Source organism: Streptopelia decaocto (assembly GCF_964273445.1).
Source record: "Streptopelia decaocto genome assembly, chromosome: 7".
In the NCBI taxonomy this organism is placed as follows: Eukaryota; Metazoa; Chordata; class Aves; order Columbiformes; family Columbidae; genus Streptopelia; species Streptopelia decaocto.
The window spans coordinates 6,311,651-6,331,659 of record NC_138661.1 but is presented as its reverse complement, the minus strand read 5'-3'; the positions used below and the strand labels follow the sequence as shown (position 1 = coordinate 6,331,659).

Below are 20,009 nucleotides of genomic sequence, written 5' to 3'. Positions count from 1 at the left end.
ATCCTACGGCTATTACATATCCGCCCAGGACAGGGATGAAGGATGTCAGAAAAACACGTGTTTAGCAGAAAGCAGGAATGAGGACAACTCCCGTATTTGGGGAAGAGGGAAGAACCAGGATTAGATACCCTGAGACAGTGTAGTCTCTAAAGGCTTGTGGGGCTGAGTTCGGGAGTTGTGTGTCACGGCTGGTCTTCATCGCTGCTCGGGAACTGGGGGCCCTGATTTCTGTCGAGGGAGCTCCTCCGCAGCTTTGGGTGCCCTGTGGGTGTCAGCAGCATCACACTCGGGACAGTCCACCTCCTGGTCCAGCTCCCTGGCACCAGCCCGGGGTTGGAAACAGTATTGGGGCCACTGCTGAAGATGGGAAGGTGGGCATCTGCCTGGGCTCCGGCATTCACGGTGCTGCTTCAAGGAGCAAGTTTATCCCTGAGCAGCCGCATGAGGACGGGAATGGTCCATCCCTTATCCCGAAAAATTGCTATGCTTTTTATTTTTTAATTTTTTTCCCCAAAGATAACGACCAGAAGGTCTCTGTACCTTGCCGAGTTTTAAGGGCCAGCACTTCAGCCTCTCCGCGTTATCTACTCGCCGCCTTTCTGAGCTAGTTATTCAGCTTGAGAAGAAAGGCACTTGTTTGGGACACGTTTAGTCTGTCCCTGTCTCTCTCCCGCCATCATCGCTCCCCCCGCCTTGTGTGTCCCAAACACCGCACACCCCGTTCCCCACCAGTCGTTACACCGCTGGGCGAGTTTCCGCACGGGACACTCTCCCCCTTAGGTAGGACAGCCAGGGCAGGCTCAAGGAGCACAAGACAACGACGCTTCCCTACTTTCCCCCGGGGGATTTGGCGGGGCTGTCCCTAAAGATCTTCCCAAAATGGTACATAGGTGCGGTTGGGGGCACAGGGTGTCCTGTCCTCTCTGCTGGGAAAGTCCGGGGTTTCTTTGCCCTCTCCATCAGCTGGAGGAGCCTGAGGGGAGCCTTCCAAAACCGGAGGAGAGGGAGAAGGAGAAAGCGGAGCCCAGCGAGAGGGGGACTGGGGTCTCCAGCTCCCTTTCTGAGCCTTGAATTGACCATATATATTTTCAGAGGAATGCGACCCATTCATCACTGATTCGAGATTATACTATGAAAGAGTCCTTCCTGCTTGCCGAGTGGGAATGAAAATAGTTGTTTAAGCCTTTTTTTTTTTTTTTTTTTTTAAGGATGCTATTGGGAAGCAGGCAAAACAAACAAGGCAGAACCAGCGGGACATAAAGCCCTCCTTTCTACAGCCGCAGAAACAATTTTTTAGTGGGTGCAGGGCGACAACCTGGGGTCGGGAGTCCTTGTAATAAATAAGATGGGCTGAAGGAGATGCCGGGTCCTGAAAAGCCCCAGTGGGGCCAGCTCTTGACAGCCCATACAGGGAATTAACCGGGAAGTCCCCGCTGGCTTTATCCAAAGCCTGTTGAAATGACTGACAGCCTTCCGGGTGAGCTGGGGTCCCTGGATCTGTGGGAACCTCCGCCTTCTTTGACATCGCTGCTTAAATCACCGGGACACCGGGAGGTGTTAATGAGCATCAGAAGTTATCTGCTACTCTGCTATTAAATTCCTATTTCTATAAGTTTGCGGAGTGGCGGGGGGGTGTGTGTCTTAAAGAGAATCACTCAAGGCAGGACAAAGCTTTGAGGCTGTTTTTATGCAATGATTTGGGAAGATGGGTTGCAAAGCAGCAATTATGGAGGCCCCAGGGGCATCTAGGAGTTAAAATGTACCTGGGGAGGCAGCTCTCGCCCCCCGGGACAGGTAGAGAGATACAGTGGGTGGTGGGGGCAGTACGGAGATGCTCTTGGAAAGGACGGAGCCTCGACACCATCGGGTTCCACAGACTAGAGGCCGCAGACATGTGGCTTCCAAAAGAACATGCCGTTTTCCACTTGTCTCTCTTTTCTTTCCACTTCTTCATCTCTGACCTGAAGCCAGGTAGGTCAGCTGTTTCTCTTTGAAGCTGCATTTCTTGTTGGTTGAATTGACTCTTCTGAAAGCAGCATTGCGTCTGACCGACACCTGTGCTGCGTGTGGCAGAAATAGTTTTCTGTTCATCTCCTCTGTCCTGTTTCTGTTTTCACTGTCCTTTCTTCTTTCATCATCCACATTGATGTCTTTTTTCCCCCCTTCACCACCCTGTGCCCCCATCATTTATTTTCTTTCCCTTATGATAGTCTTAAACTCTGCCTCAGTAATCTCAACAGGGAGGAAAAACCCAACACCGTTGCTAGTGCAGTTTGGAGAGAAGTATCATGTTCTAGTTTCTTCCGTACCCGGGCTGTGCATTTTTGCCTCGTAATGCTGCCCATCAATAAATAAATAAACTCACAAGTTTTGTGAGGGCAACGTGCTCTGAGGCGAGGCCGCCGTGCGCTTCAGAGCTGTCGGAGCTGGTGACATTCTCCAGCATCTTCAATGTAAAAGGATGGGAAGTGTGATAATTTAATGCGTTTTTAAATCGTCAGACAGCCGGGCCGCACCTTTAGACGTGAGGTACAGGGGGAAGGCGGCTTTATGCAATCGCTACACCATCACAGCTGGGTCAGCAACACGCGTGGGACCCGGAGGGTGCATAAAGCAAGTTCCACGCTGCAGGCTGTTATTTCCGTGGGGTGTGTGTGTTTAGCCGCCGGCACGTCTCCAGATGCTGCCGCCTCCCCCCGGCTCCCACCCGGCTCCGCCTGCGCGCTCTCCCCGGTAGATGGAGCATCCTCATCGCTTTTCCCCCTTCGCCCCGAAGCCCTCGGAAATGCTGATCTTTCCGTCATAACTCTCACTGTTAAGGCAAACGGGTGGGGTTTCTGTTTTTTAGATGGGCGGGAACTTGCGAGCTTGTTTGACCCACTCGCAACGTGTCCTCAGCCCCTTCTCCCGGCAGGTGAAGCTGCTCCCGGTGTCCCAGCAGAAAGTCCCGGCACCTGCCGCCCTCTCTGCGCCGTTTCGAAGAGAAGCTGCTAAATTAATGTACGTTGTGATTAAGTTACAAAAGACGCACCCATCATTAACCAATTGACGTGATAAATGCTTTCTGACCACCTGCAAAACGAGGGGATGTTTTTCAAGTTTTAGATCCTCCTGCACGACAGGAGGGAGACAGAAGATTAAGTAATACATTGTTTAGAAGCGGAGTGCTTAGCTTATGCTTAACTAATAATTAACAGATGTAAGTAAGAAACTAAACAATTATAACATCATCAATTACTTCTTAGTATAGATTTATTTTAAGTCAAATTTTTCGAAAATTGTAATGCATATGTAATAATTATGTGAATATAAGCAACGCAAGAGCGTTCAGTCTTTGGAGCACTTATGGAGGATGATCCCCAGCGCTGATAAAATAAAGAATGCCGCTTCACAGTATAACTGACTCTGCTGTTAAGTTTATTTCTCCGTTTCAATTTGGCGGGGCTGAGCCGAAACCTAAATATCAGCAATTAGTAATAAAATCAGTGCCCGTTCCGCCAGGCTGAGGGCGCCGCTCCCGCCTCTCCCGCCCGCGGGGCTCTGGGGCTGCCCGGCTATTTTCCCGCCTCGCTGGGTCTGTGAGGGAGGAAGACGAGACGGTGCTCGGCCCTCACTGGGGCTGCAGCGGGTCCTTCGCCGGGGTTTGGGGCTCCTCCCGGGGTAGGTTGGAGGCGGCTCTGGGCGAAGCTGAGGGAGCGGGGCGGTGGCCACGCCGCGGCCCCTCGCCATGATGGCCCTGGGTGAGGCCCTGGACGGCTGTCATGGCTCTCCTCGCCCTTCCCCTTCTGGCAGCGCCTAAGGCGGTGCAAAACCAGCGTGCCCCGGCCGCTTTCCAAGTGTTGATGGTCCCCCAAAATGCAGAGGGGCCACCTGGCCGCTCTTGCCCCATCACCTTCTCCATTGGGGGTGAACCTGCTCCCCTTCTCTTGTGCCGCCATTTTGTGGTGGTCACCTGCAACCTGTGTGGTATCCCACAGCATGTTTTTCCCCCTACCATTTTGACAAAAAAAAGGCCTTAATTTATGAATTCCAGGAATTTAGGGAATAATCAGCAGCAATATATTTTTGTTTGGTATGTGCTTTAACTAAGTAAAATGTGGCAATCCAGGAGATGTTTGACTTTCTGAGGACCTGACAAGACACGTAGGTAGCCAGGAATGAAGGCACAGCACATGATGCAGGGTGGCAATGGTGCTTTAAAACATAAGTGTTAGGAACAGGGACTTCAGAAATGAAGAGCCTTGCAATTATGTTAACTCAGATGTAATAACTAGAATTACTAGAATTGTCAGCAGTCAAGAAAAGGGCTTCGGTGTTGTAAGAAACGGTGAACGTGGGCAGCGGGGTTTGAAAAAGGTGGCACGTCCTTGCCTTGAATGCAGGGTTCAAGTCTCCTCACATGGTTCCTAAATGGTGTTGTAGGAGTGGGGCAGAAGAAGATAAACAGTACGATGAGAGGAACTTTAATTTTTTTTTTCTTTTTTTTTTTTTTTCCAGAGGTAAAAAGTTAGTCTAGAAATGTGAACTCTACTAAATTCCAGTAAGAATTAAATAACCAGTCACTTAAGACAGTTTTAAACAGTAATGAACAACAGAGGCAAATACAGCTTGCTCTCAAAAGAGCCCTGCTGTAACAAAAAATATTTATATAAAGCCAATAGAAACTAATACCGTTGCGCAGCTGACAGTGGGTAGAATTGAGCATTTGATTTAAAGTAAGGCCTTTATTTCACAGATTGTGAGTATTTTGCACCTTTTATTGAAGAACCTAGAAATGGCCGTTGCCAGATGGGATATGAACCTACTGCTGTAACTCTACTGCGAGAAGTGGCATTAATGTTATTGTTAAGATAATGGCTAGAGACTCCATCAGGCGGTTTGTTTGTGGTTTCATGTGATACATGAAACTTTACTCCCGCAACTGAATTCCATATAATTACATTCATTAATGTGGTACAAAAATGCAAGATGTATAATAATATTTTTCTTCTAGCAGCGTTCTGAATAGCACCATTAGAAATAATAATGCTATTGGAAGCTGTTTTACCCATTGCTGTGTATTGCATATTTCTCTTTAACATTAAAATACAGAAAAATTACCATGGCATTCCTACCAAAGCTATAAATTTAATTACAACATCCAGAGTTGGCTACTGATCCAATGCTACTTTTCTCCAATAGGACCAAGAATCAGCCTTTATAATTGTATCCTGGAAGTCATCAGCTGTCCAAAATTTACATGTCTTTTGTTTCAGGCTGGTGTTAACTTCTGCTTTTAAAATCCACAAACATCCTCTAGATTACCGGTGTAGTTGAATCTCTCAGCCCTTTCTACCAGTGACACATGTATCCTCTTAACTGACAACACAGAATAGCATTTGTTATTTGCAGTTGTATTACTTCATTTTAACAATGTCCAGAATAGCAGGTATTTTACATATGCATGCTTTCAGAAGCGCTGTCATTTTCTGCAACTTCACCCTTTAAATAAATTGTATTGTAAAACTACAAAAAATATTAAACACTCTCTTCAGTTCTGTTTCTCTCTTTTACAAAAGCATTCAAATGATCAAATTAATAATAACTGTCTTAGTGACTAAATGATAGAATTTTAAGTATCTTAATAATATGCAGCTCTACGGTCTTCTCTATTGGTTAATTTTGTGTTGTGATTTATAAACCAATGAGTAGAAATTATTTGCTGTTTAAAGTAATGTTTCTGCTTTTTCTTTGCATTCATCTGCTTATCTTCTGTGTACACCCCAATGTCTTACAGTTTTGATGGGAAGAGTCAGAGAAACAACTAATAAACATTGTTAAACTGTTTCTAGAGCACAAGTTTTTAATATATGCTCCAAACTAATTTTTGCATCCAAAGGAATGACTTAGGATTTTCTTTCACATTGTGTAAGAGCAAAAGTATTCTGCAGTGACCTGGGACTTGAGGTACTATCTCATAGTATTTTTCTTAGTGTTCCCGGAAAATATTTTATTTGCTCTCAGTGTTTCCAGGCACCAGGAACTAGGATTTCAAGCTTTTCAATGCATTGGGTAAAACTATTATCTCTTTCTCAGAGTTTTTTATCACAGCCTATACTAATCCATTCACTTGGATTAGGGGTTCTGAGCTTCACTTAACTATTAAGCAAATTCATTTCTGTCAAACATCCAGCATTTTCAATGCTCCTCCCACCCCCTCCTGCTTCCACAGTCTCAGTTCTACAGTATGGGGCCTTAATGCCACTTGAGTTAAATTCTGCGGTTGTTTTCTATTCCACTTTATCCCGGATTAGGATCTCATCGCCAATTTGTTGAGGCTTTACTTTTTACACAGTACTGAGGGTATGAGGAAGCCATTGTGGGACAGTTAAATATCAGATAAGTTTGCTTCATGTTAAGTATATCCGAGCTAACCAGATGTATTCAGTACAGCCTGATAAAATGGTGATTGCCTCCTTTTTAGAAGACTACATGACTCCCAAACTGTTTAAAAACCCATAACTGAATTTCTGCACGTAGCACCACCATGCAAACAGAAGAATGGATTTGTAATAAGCTGCTTTCCATTGTATGTGAGTTCTGTCTTTAATCACACTTATGCATATACTTTCTGATTTAAATGTACTTAGCAATTACTGCAGGAGGAGTGTACAGAATGGTTAAGTAGCTTTTCCATTACCAGCATTGCAGTCAATAGGCTTAGTAAACCAGCTGGAGTAGAGGCTACGCATTTTATACACAAGCATCTTTTCTTGCGTTCTTCATGCCTTCTAAGAACATTAAACCTCTCAAAGATAGAGCTGCTCCAGGAACAACACTTTACCTAAACGATACAGCTTTTTTCCTAACTGGGTTAGACTTTCAGTGAGTCCATTACCACTATCCATGAGAAATCTGGTTCCACTAAAGTGGTTTAGATACGAATTCAACTGCAGTTAAAACTTTTATTCTCCTCTTTTGTATCTTAAAATGTGTGGTATTGCTTGCGGTTTGACTTGTTTATTGTGCCAGTAGAGTCTTTGACTGCGTAAATCCTTGAATTGCATTTTTCTTTTGTAGTTTACACAATGAGTGACAGACTTTTGAGCAACTTGCACAAACTTCTGCTCGAGTTTGGTAGGTCATTCTACATTTTTAAATTAATAGTTACTAATGCAGTACATACAGTGATGTTTTCTCCTTCAAACAGTTATATTAACTTCAAATAAATTTATAATGCTAAGGTTTCGATGTTTGTCTGCATAATGTTTTGTTAGTTCTGAGGTTATGGAGAGTGATGCTAACAACTATTTAATAGTAAAATTGCTATTTAGATATTTAGATATTTGTTAATCAGTGCAAGTAATGCTGCACAACATACATTTGTTTCACAGCTCAACTTGTGTATCTATACATGTGTATATGTATGAAAAAGTGTTTATTTTCTTATTAGTTTTCCAGCTAGAACAAATTTCTTACGCTAAGGAATATGAGAAACAACAGATAAAATGTGAGTAGTGATAAATTATCGTTTTATTAGACATTGAACACACTGCTTTTGTCTCATTAGTCCCTGTACAAGGTCTGTGTTTCAACGGCGGAAGCAAGCCTAAGAATGAAAGCTGTCCCGTGTCCTGCGTTCACCCTACCTCATCTTTTGCCATCAATACTCGCTCATTCTCCCCAGCAGACTTTGCTTTTGCTTGTGACTTTTAGCTAATGCTGTTCAGCTGTCTCATGGGCAGCCAGTTTCGTGCTGCGCCATTTCCTGCTCTGACTCTGTAGCTCCTCACAGTCACTGGCAGTTCTTTGATTCAGCTGTGCTTGCTCAATACATCTGCCACTTGCCTCCCTTTCTTTCTTAGTGTTTTTCGTTCTCTCCAGATTTGGACCTCTGCCTCACTGCTGCTTCTCTGTTTCTGTTTCCTTATAATAATGAAAGTTTTCTCAGTTACTGCTACCCACTCAAGCCTGGTATTTGTTTTCTGCAATCAAACAGCTGATAATTTTATTTGAAATTTAAAACAGGAAACCCAATGAGAAAGTATTGCTCCACATCACATTCATTGTCCACAGGACTAACAGACCGCATAATGTTACGGATTTAGGTCTAGACTGATTTTTTCTTTACCATGCTACTAAGTGGTATCACTCATTCATGAGAGTGGTTCTGATACAGAAACTGTTCTTTAGACATTCTGAAGACATCTCTGGTCATCACTGATACTTCATAGGTAGATATTGAAGTTCATAATCTTCAGGAAAAAAGCACAGGAGAGAGTTCTGGTCTAATTAGAAATGTTCCTCTTAATGGTAACATTTCTAATAATCTTGGCTGATATATCCAAGCAAGTACTTATTCATTAAGAAGATTATCAGTATTAAATTGAAGCATCTTAAACATTAAAACATCTGTAACACTAAATCTGGTACACCTAGAATTCTAACTCTTCAGTCACATAACTGAGCTTTAGCGTTGAGGTTTTTCTTAACATTTGTGCAAGATTGTGGTAAACGGGCATGCTTTTAGGGAAAATCCAAAGACTCTGTAAGTAACATGACATAGCTATTTCTGTGTTCAGTTCAGAGATTTCTAAATATGTGTGAACTCAAAACCAACACTTGGACTTTTAAGAGTTTGGGTTAAATAATCCAAAAACTTACCCAGAAATAGTTCCACTGATTAAATTTTGTCTCTGTGTATTACTTGGCAAAGCAACAGTTGTAGCATTCAGCCTTAGACTTCTAGCGTGAGATTCATTGGGCTTTTTGGCTTGAGTCCCTTTATAACCGGTGGAGGGAAACAGACACGTTTAGGGTGTGATTTGTCTTATCCTGAAGAAAGGGTTTAAAGTAGGTTAGACAAAGTAAGCTTTAAAAAATGTTCACTTGTCTCCACTGAGCGTGGCTGGAGCCTTGTGTGTCTAGTTCTGAATTAGCTGCCTGCGTTGTAAAGTTGGGTGAGATGGATCTCATCCCCAAGGTCCTTGCAAAAGCAAAGGCTGAGTAGAAAAACTCACACTTATCTCAGAAGTGCCCATCTCTAGAAAATACTAAATAAAATGTTGAGTGTATGGCCTTGCTTCTGTAATACTTATTTTGTTATTACAGTTATATCTCAGTAAATCTCAAAATGATGTCTTCAGGATACTTCCAAATACACCTTCTTTTTTACAGAAATGAAGCATGTGTCAGTGTTCCAAAAGTTATGCTTCATGCTAGGTAAAGGCAAGTTAGTGACTTCAGATACCAAAAATATTAAGATATTGAAGATATTCAGGATAACTCAAGATATTAAAGTACATTGAGAATTTTTCGCTTTTCACTGAGCAATATTTCTCTCTGAGAAGTGTGTTGTTTGGTTTTTTTTTTTGTGGTATAAATGCAGCTGGTGTTGAAAGTGAATATACAGCGAGTACTGCAAAACCAGACCCAAAATTCAGGATGACCTGAAGCTCCAGAGCAGTAATTCAAACAACTCAAGAAACATCTTGCATAACTAAGATGCTCTTCCTGGTTAAGTAGATAAGAAAGGCCGGATGACTGTGATTGACTTCTGTTTAGGGCCACCAGCTTTGGTGTATAGCACATCAGGGCAGGGATGGCAAGGGATGATTTGGCACTAATCACCCTGAAACCTTGTGTGAAAAAAATAAGAAAGAAACAGCACAGAGAAAAAAAATATGCACCTAGTTGTGCTCATTGTATTGCAATGTGAGCATGCGTGAGAGCTCTCAGCTTTTGTGAAGGAGAACGCTGACCATGTGCGACAGTATGGATTCTCTACTAAACATTCATTCAGAAATCTGCCTTAAGATTCTCCACAAGTAGCATAGAACTTGAGGATTTGTCATTGCAGTGCATCTTTTTCATTAATTAACTTCTGTGTCCTGTATTAACGTATCATACATTACACGTTCCCACCTTGAGTAAATTCCAGTTTCATTTAAATTCCTCTGTTTCCATTTCTAGTAATAATTTACTCATACACCTTTAGCAATGTTTTAATTTTTCCCTTCTCGTAGTCAGCTTTCCCATTCTAAACATTTGTGTTTCTGGACTTCCGTAAAACAAAACAGATGTTTGAAATACACCTTCATCTCAAACAACTTTTGTGCCCCAATCAGTCTCCTCAGTTGCAAACATTACCGAGGGCAGAGTGACTTATATTCTGGTTTCTAGTATCTGCAGACACCGTGGATGGCAAAAAAAAAAAAAGGAAAAGTCAGCTCTAACTGCTAAGAATGCTTTGTTTTCTACCACAAATAGTTATTTCAGTTCTACATAGACTGGGATGCACAGACAGCACAAATAATTTCAATATCACAATATGAGATACTTGCCACACAGCTGAAACTCCATAAGCTTTTGACCCACTTTGTAGTTTATTTGCTTAGTTGTAAGCTAGTCACTCATCTGGCACTATGGAGATTCAGTATTTTGGAAGTAATTTTGAATCATTCTGAATGTAGAATTTTATTTCATGGATATGTTGACAATATGAAAGCTTACTATAAAATTTTTATTCTTAATTTCAGTGTATACTGAAAAAATCAAGGAAAAAAAGAGTGAAATCGATAGGTTGCAGGAAAATATAGATAACGCCAATGATGCAATTGCTGATTTGCACAAGCAAAATGAGAGTAGTAAGGAGAGTTGTAATGCGTGAGTATAATATATTCTGAACTTTGATTTGTAGACAGTGTTCAGAAAGTCAGTGAGGAATAGTGTAAAAATATGTGTATGTGTTCAGACAGGAGGGATGTTAAAGAAAACTTTAGTATTCTCCTCTTTTTCTCAAGTTGCAAATCATCAGCTACAAAAATTGTGGTATTGTCCACCCCCTGAAAAAGTAAATTATGGAAAACTATACTACATTTAAGTTTGTTTTAGTTTTTTGTTAAAATCAATGGTTTCCGGAGATCACAAGTACTGTCTGGAGCATGCCGAAATATTCAGTAGTAAGATAACAGGAACATAATTTTCCTGTGTTTGGATGCATGTGAATACTGTCAAAGTTGAAAAGTATTGACAGTACTGTTCAAAAGAAGTTAACTTTATTTTTAGCTAAAAAATGTTAATAACTGTCAGTGATAAGGCTTCATTATCTTGTTCTTTGTTTAACTCTGAATTGGGCTTCCCGAAATTGAAGCATCTTTCTGCTCTTTGCTTACAACAGGTTTTGCATTACTTCTTGTGCTATGCATATTCTCTTGTAAGATGTCTCATAGCTGCCTCTATGTACAGATATGTGTGTACTTCTATCAGATTCTGGTATAATTTTTACTGCAGGCTGCAGATTTTTTTTCTAGGCATACTGCTTTGATGAATGCAACAGGCTGCAGTTCACAGTTTTCTTCACATAAATTTACCTATCAGATTATTAGTGCAAGATTTCAATGCAGATCACTCTGGAGTCTTAGTAATGAGAAGTTTCTCAAGCAAGAATTTGGCTTCAAAGAGGTTTTGTCTTACTGACACAGAAAGTATAATTTTTCAAAATGAAAATATCAGGTGTTTGTAAGGGTAGCTGAAAAGGCAAATCAGTATTTGACAATACAGAGAGCTTGGCCCAGATGATTTAATCCTGTCTTTGCATTGCAGTGCTCATCTCTCCACAATCTCTCTAGTTCCTTGGCAGGTGAAGTGATGATTTGTTAGCAAATTATATCCCTTTGGTTTTCTTGCAATTCTTTATCTAAAGATAAGTATTTGAATAAAACTGTCTGAAATGTATATTTGTTTTTTTTTTTTTTAATGTGAATGGAGAGTGTGGGTGTTTCTAAGACTAAAAAGAGAAGATAGCATCAGCGTCCTTTTTAGGTTTATTTTGAACCATCTAAAAATAGAAGAAAGAATGGAAACATTAGTGAATGAAGTGGGTGAAGTAGCTAGGGGTTTGAATATGTTGCTGTATCATACTAATTTGTAGCTTTATCATAAAAAGGGTTGGGAAAAGAATTGACCTTGACAAGAAAATTCCAGTTTTCCTTTAAATTATTGACTCCAATGCAGTGTAAAATGAACGCTTCTGTAAGCTTCCGAAACCATTCACGCTACTTCCTTATCTGCCTTTTGAAGTTGCAAATCTGTTTGCAAATCACAAACTGTTAAGTGATGAAACTAAATAAAAAATTGAGGGTAGAACTAAGGATCTGATCTAAATTTTAATCACTGAATTCAATGGGTTTTGGCTCAGGTCCTACAAAGAATAATTAATGGCATTAGTGTAAAGAGACTGAAAATGAGAAGTGACTCATTAATGAATACGAGTATTCATAGAAAGACAATGCTTGCAGAAGAGTAGAGACTGTGTCTTAAATTATTGAAAATGTCATTTAACGACATACTGAAAACTGCAACAAACAAGCCCTGGCCATAAGATCTGACAATTAGAGCACTTACGTAGTATAAGCATCTTAAACTTCTAAAATACATCCTAGTTGATACTCCACATATACCGGACATGACTCTAATGTTGATTTTGTAAATTCAAATATTGTTTTGGAGTCACAATCAGCCTTGTAGTTGACTGAATGCCAGTAATACTCAATAGAGCACTCAAAGGAACAACTTTTTGTCTGGATTACTAGACATCATAATTATATTAAAGCATGTTTGAAGACTGAACAAAATACAGGATTCTTATATTCAGGTCTACAGAAAAGATGATATATGAGACAGGTGTATCGGGACACTACTGTATTTTCTAAGGAAATCCACACTGGTTTAGGGAACAAAGAACTGAAGTCACAAAATTACCAAAATGAAATACATGTGTTTAGACAACTGATGACATTTTGCTAATACTTAGTTTCTTGAATGATTCAAACTGGAACTCTTGATCCTAGAACAATAAAAAGTGGTGAAATACTGCTGATGGAACTGATTCCAATTGGATTATTTATCTTATATTTTTTAAATTTGTTTTCAAGGATGGTGAGATTTCATGGGAATTAAAAAAATAGCCATACGAACTCAGGATGTTGCTAATTTGGAAAATAAATTGTTGTCCTGTCCCACTAGCTAAACTACAAGATATTTTTATTGCTTTCAGATTAGTGTGGATAAGGATTTTTTTTATACCCTAGCTGATGAAAGGAAGGACAAAGAAATGTGATGGCTACCAAGAACGTCTGTGAAACAGTGATGCATTTAACAAACGAATAGATGAGCTGCTTGAATCCTGTAGAGCTTTTGGTGTTTACAAAACAGTGTTCTTGTATTATGTGTTTTTTGCATGTCCGCAGAACAGATGTGAACACAAAATGTAACATACAATATGGTTTGTACTTTGGTTAATAAAAGTTCTATGAGGGTTTTTTTTTCCTCTAAAGAAAGGCATGGAGTTTTCTGAGTAGGAGAAGATCACAGTGTTTTTGTGCCAGTACATTTTTGTATAAGTATATAAGCATGTTGGTTTCTCCTTTTTAAAAAATCTGACCCTTTAAAAATTCAGCTTTCTGCTGAACTTGCGGTAGATGTGGTGAAGTAGCATTTTGTAATTACATTTTTAAGCACCAATGGTGTCAAACGATTTGTGTCAATAGAGCTAAATTTCCTGAATGGATGCTGCAGTTTCTCATTCAGCTTATTTGTTGACAAACTTTACAGCCATTGTAAATGTTGATTGTATGCTGTGTTGTCTCAACACCTGGAGTTCTTTAATTTTTGTTCAAGGTTATTGGACTTCAGCAAATTAATTGCTGGATTTTTGTTCTTTATTTCTTTGATGGAAATTGCATTAAGTTAGCTGTTACTGAAGCCTCTATTGTATTCCACCTTGGTAGCGATTGTCCAAATGCACATTAATAGTTTGTGTGACTGCATGCTACAAACCCTGCAGTTTTGAACCACAGGGCATACTCACATCCAAAAATGCCCTTTACTTGCTGTATTCATGAATATGCAGTGCCAAGTGAACCATACGTCCTCAGTTGCTCTCGCTTGTCCAGTAATGAATTATTTGCTTCATTCAATTGCAGCCTTGTTCTGTATCATAATTTCTCTGCTCCTCCTTGTTGTTGTAACTCTTTAAATGTAATGTATCTCTGCTCTTCTGGATTCACTTGCTCTCTTCAGTCCTTATGGATTTTTCCTTCTTTTATTTCTTCAGTGTTTAGCTTTGATAGTATCTATGTATGGGTTCCTAAAATTGGGGTTTGTGTGTACATCTCCTTGGACAGATAGTTCCACTCAGTCAAACTTCATTGTATGTGTTTGTGTTGCCTTAGGACAGCTTGTATTCTGGACAAAAGTTGAATTTATACTTTAAGCCCTGACTAGAGAAAGGGTGTGTTAATTTTTTCTATAGAAAGTTCCCGTGGAGAAAACGTGTGATTTTTTTTTCATGGGAAATAGGATCTCTCTCTTATTCTAACCCAGCCTGTTCCAATGATTCAGACATCATCTAAATCTCAGCTCTGAGCATCTCAGAAGTTGCCTGTTGACAACGTGTTGCTACAGAGAATATTCTCTCTGAGTGAGTGCAGAGCTTGTCAGTGCACATATACCTATTCAGCTTAGTAGACTTAAGTAATTTTTCTGTTCTTTCCCCCATCTCACAACACTTTGGTATGTGTTAAGTCTTATTAAAGTGTTACTCGCTATTCAGAGGCTCCATGCACCAGAGATTTCTGAATTTGTTTCTTACCGTCTTTATCTGCGCAACATCCTGGCCATTTGTTCAGTTACAACTTTCTGTAGAAATGTCTTTTCTGATAGCTGTTATCTCAGCTGAGAGAACAGGAGACATCCAGGCCTGAATGGCTCATGCTGCGTACACCATCTTTTTTTTCAGTCAGGAAGCTTTCTTTTTAAAGACCCATCTTCTGCCTCTCTTTAAGACCACATCTGAATTTCACTTGAATCAGAAAGTTTATCTGCCTGTTCTCTAGAGGTCCCACATGCAAGGAAGAGGCATCTCTAATACCTGGATGTTGAGAAGGTTCTATTGGTTACTTCCAGGAGTCATAGGTCTTTTGTGTATTCCTTGAAGTTGCTGTGATTTCAGTACAATCTACAGCATCCTGCTTTAAGGAAACTACTTTAATGGGCTGCATCATAGTTCTTACATTACAGGAGGCTCCTTGAATGAGAAGTACAGCAAATAGTGTTTCAGGGCTGTAGGGGAAACAAAGCTGCATGTATCTCCAATAAGAAGACAGTATATATCTAAAGGATGCTGTTCTGAGTACCTAATATGTGGATTTAGATGCCTAACTGCTTTAGCATGTGAAAGCCTTCTATACTAAAATCATTCATGTAAGTAAATGATTTTTTCTAGTAAGCTAGCTAGAGTAACTTGACATCTTTATTTCTGGATGGCTTTTTATTATTTATTATATGCTATCGGGTCTTTTGTTTGGTTGTTTTTTTTTACTTTCTCCACAGCTGGAAGCCCACCTATGCCATTCTTAGCAAGCATGAAGAATATTTGAAAAATGAACTTGAAGCTTTACAAGAAGATACAGAAAATGAGAGGTATCAATGATCATGTGAGATGAGGTTTCTAGCAGTAGTACTTATTAACCTGTCTAAACTAAACAGCAAATATAGTGCAGTCTCTGTCAAAAACATGCAAACTTTTCACGATAAGTGACTGAGTAGTTAAAAGAACTTTTTGTTTACATGATTATAAGCTCATATGTTCTTCTGTAGTTGTCGGTGGAACAGGAGAAGATACGACTTCTTCAAATACAATTGCTTCCCAAATGCCTGTTATAATTTTTCAGAGCATTATTCAATTGCCTACAATTTCAAGAAAAGCCAAAGAAATAAAAGCAATGAATGTTTCAGCTTTGGCAGAAATATGAAATATCAGAGCATATTTACAAAAGCATACCTAAGTCTTATCTATGAATGATTTTTTTTGCCATTATTATGACACGTTGTCATGTATACTGTGATTTCAGAAGTTTCAGATATTCAGGTTTGGTATGGCTTTTTTGAAAATGCACAGGTTTTATGCTTTTTTTTCCCCCTTATTTTCAGTAGTATCATTTAATGGAACATAAGCCTTTAAATTCATATATGGACTAAGTAAGATAACAATTAGAAGCATTCAGATAATTTTATGCATATATTTATTTGTTAATATGAATTTTATATGATTATTAGAATATACAACTAAATTATTTGTATTCTGCTGTATATTCTTCAAAATAACCACAGAGAATGCAAATTCAATATTAGATCCTGAAAAATAGAGAGAGTGGCTCAGGAAACCCTGGCCTAAGACCATTTTAAGACCAGTTGTGAGTAAGATTCTGGTCAGTACTAATTGCAAATTCAATTCGGTTCAGTAAGTGGCATTTCAGTTGTTTCATCTTCATTAATGAGATTTTGCATTTTAAAGAACTGATTAATTGTGTGGTGTAGCTGCCTCTATTCAGTGGAATAAAGGACAGGCGCTGAAGATTGTCAGTAAGTGTTCAAAATGTGGTGTGCCATGTTAACCCTCTAAAGTTCTGTTGAACACTCAGGTCAAATTGATGGTTGTTTTTGAGAGGTTGCTCCCCTTTACTGATTTGCTTGGGAAGGGGAAGAGGTTGGTTAGCTCTGGGATGGAAAAAAACATGACAGAGCCATCTGGGTACCTAAATACCAATATAGAGGTGTAACTTTAGGTGATTTAAAACATTGGCTTGGATTCTTTTGTAAGTATTCTTCCTGCCAGTGGTCCAAGACAGCAGAAGTAGCATGCCTGATAGCCATTAATTAACTCACTTAGTAGCTCGTCTGTCTTCTTCCTGTTCAGAGCTCTATATTTGGTGAAAAATAAGGCTAAATTGGCTTTCTATGAGTATATGATTAAGCCATTTTGGCTTTCGCTAATTTGAGCTGACAAGCCAAAGAAGCATTACTTTTAAATTGCTTCTTTAGATAACTAGTTTCAATTCCAACATGCAAGTGTTTGATCTGTTTTACTGAGCTTAATTATAAGACATCATGGCTCTAAATCATAAAACAAATTTAATTCATGTATTTTACAAATGTGGTCTCTCAAATATAGTCCCTCTGTACCGAAGCATTTGATGATATATTCAAATCAGCAAGATGTGCATCCAGCAAATTATAAATATTTAAATTAGGAAAAAGTATGTACATTTAGAACTTTATGTGCTGAATGTGCTTTCTGGCCTGGCATTTGAGGGCACTGAGGACATACTGCTTTAGATGGGAAGATATTTTTAAAAGATGGGCAGAGCAATTTGCATTTAATTAGGCACTTATTACGGAGGCTTTAAAAAACGTTCCACATTTTTTCGTTATTATTGGTTTCAAGAACTTATGAGAATGCTTATGTGAACTGGAAGTTCATCCTGAAAAGAAGTGATATGAAGAAGGAAAGAGGAATAACTAACTATCCACATAATGTGCAGGGGTCTTGTGGGTGCTGTACTTTTCCCGTTGTCATTAGATAAAAACTTTTTCTAATGACTTGAATGTGAATATTGCTGAATTCTATATAGCTTATGTTTACTGTGTGAGTTGAAGGATTTGAATTACTTGGGAAAAATATTCAAAATAGTGACAATTTCTCAAGACTACTATACTATATGTGGCTAAAAATCTGGAAAATACATTGTGGGAAAATAATGCAGTTTGAAGATTATTTTCAGAAGCTTGAAATGTACCTGCTACAACCAATTATTTTACTTATTTATATTTTTAAAATTTATTTGTAATGCATTTTTACCTGTATATGAGAAAATGTTGCTCAGTTATTTTCCCTAGTATTTGAGACTGTTTGTAGCATCTGTTAAATTAAATAGAATTGAATATTTCCCATCTTTCATATCTGGGAAATTTTGGACAGTATACACAGACTTTCAATAAATCAAGCAACTTAGATTCCTGAGACCACCCATGTAGAAAAACAAATAGATTAATATAATTTTCTATGTGAAGTTTGGGAAGTGTCAATTCTTTGGTTTCACAGTGTTGGTCTATATCTTCTTTCCCCTAAACAGGTGTACTGAACTTACTGAACTTCAGACAATTTACAGTGTAGTTTTATTGGAAAATTAAGATCTTAACTTTTTTCCTGTGACTTTTGTTTTCCTTTTGTAAAGAGCAGAAGCTTCTGCTATTGAATTGGACACAAATTTTTCTCTCTTCCACTGCCTAGGCCAGCCAGTGGGCAGCCAGGGGTGTCTGCCTTTCAGTCATGCTGTATTTAGACAATTAATAGCAGTTTGAGATAAAATGTCTTCTTTAAGGAGAAATAGTGTGTGCTTTGCAAGCAGCCAGAGTTGTTCCTTGACTTGGTGCAGGTAAACAGGTTAATTGCTATTATCCACCAAAATTTCTTTCATAAAGGAATTTCTGGCTAATCTACAGGTGTACTAGTAACCTAATATTTTATAATTTGTATCCATTGTTCACAGAACCTTTTCCTAGAGGATGACGTTTCGTTCACCTTCTGTGATTTTATATTGGCATATCCTAATGTCAAGCAACTCTGTGTGGTATTTCTTTCTCAGTTAAATGACTGGTCTGCGTAATGATACATGCTGGATGTCTGTAGCTGCGATACGTCTTTATAAACGTGTCATCTGCACCACCATCGAACTCTTATTATGTATTTTGCATATGCATTTTTCAGTAATAAGTGGCACAGAATATTAACATCTGAAAAAAATCACATATTTTAGTTTCATTTTAAGCAGCTATTAAGCTTCTGCTTTCCAAAGTAGAGAGAAATGTAGTTACTGGGCACTGGTTGTTATTATTCATCATTTAAAAAACTGTTATTAATAATAGTTAACTCTTGTTTATGTGGAAAATAGAGACTCCCTGCAAGTCTATACTTAGATTACCAGTGTGTGACATTAAGAACCAGAACCAGTTCCTTGATTGCATTGTTAATTATTCAGCTTTCCCAAAAGATACTACTTTTGTACTGGAAATTACCTGTCATGAAAGTAATGCCTAGCAGCATTTTTGGTGTAATAACAACTATTTAATCCCAATGAAATAGTTGACTATTTGATCTGTCATTAGTAATCTATCCTGTAAATTCTTTGCCTGAGTGAACAAACCTGAAAAAAAAAAGAAGAAAAAAGTATTTTCCAGTGTAGTCACTGTCATTGATTTAGAGCATTGCCGTTCTGTGCAATGGCACTTTTCTTTCTCTTCTTTCCAAACATAATATTGATCAATTTCCAGCTTTATGTGATGAGTTATATCCTCTTACTTGTTACAGTATTTGTTTATTTTTATAGTACACTTTTTACAAAAGCCGATTTAAAGTTTTAAAAATGTCATGAACGTTAACTGCTGCTACCTACGTGTAGCTACGTGCTGACATGATGTCAGTGAAATTGTATTAGTGTAACATTAGTTTAGAGGGCAGCCCTACAAGAAGCTGAGCATTCTGGCTCTTTGCCAGTTAAAACATTTAAGTGTTTGCTTAACCTTAAGTGTGAATAGTCTTATTATTTTAGTGTGACTAATGTGTGTGTTTAAGGCTTCCCCGAGTCAGACACAGATTACTCAGCAAGTAGTGGAGGCAGCTCTTAGTCCGGTGATATGTGTAGGACTTTTTTCCAGGACAGCAGCAAGTGTAATTGAGCTGATGCTGTAAGTTAATGTATTTTTTTTTTCCTTATAAACAATGTTTTCATGTGAAAAATAATAAATTTATATGTATTTTTATAGGAAAATGTATGAGGATTACATAGCCCAGTATAAAGAAGTTTTGAAGCAACACCGTGAAAAATATGCAGAAAGTCCTCTTGCACAGGAGTATTACAAAAAAAAGAAGGAGCTTGAAGAAATCCAAAACAGAGTTTTGAAACTGTCTGAAAAATATAAATTGAACGAAGATGCTTGCTTGGATATTCAGGGTACGACTATTATCAATGCTTTTACAGTAGAGTCTATTGGTAGTGCACTGTGCATTGAAAGTGCTGTACAGAAATCCTCTAATTAATTTTCCACAGTTTCCCTTCAGCTCATAAAAAGTCTGGGTTTTGTTATACAGTTTTTAGGAGAAAATCTCAGACTTCGAACAATAATTTAGA

At 38.8% G+C, this 20,009-nt stretch overlaps 1 protein-coding gene across 1 annotated transcript in view; it reads left to right on the top strand.

Moving 5' to 3' along the window:
- Positions 1-1,892: 1,892 nt before the first annotated feature.
- Positions 1,893-20,009, top strand: part of LOC309442484 (protein SIX6OS1) — a gene marked incomplete at both ends in the record, with an annotated part of 34,352 nt that continues 16,235 nt past the window's right edge. The window contains 6 exons of the mRNA XM_082058350.1: positions 1,893-1,971; positions 7,060-7,116; positions 7,433-7,489; positions 10,518-10,644; positions 15,373-15,462; positions 19,645-19,832. Coding sequence (XP_081914476.1) covers positions 1,893-1,971; positions 7,060-7,116; positions 7,433-7,489; positions 10,518-10,644; positions 15,373-15,462; positions 19,645-19,832 — 598 coding nt within the window. The remainder of the gene's footprint in view (positions 1,972-7,059; positions 7,117-7,432; positions 7,490-10,517; positions 10,645-15,372; positions 15,463-19,644; positions 19,833-20,009) is intronic.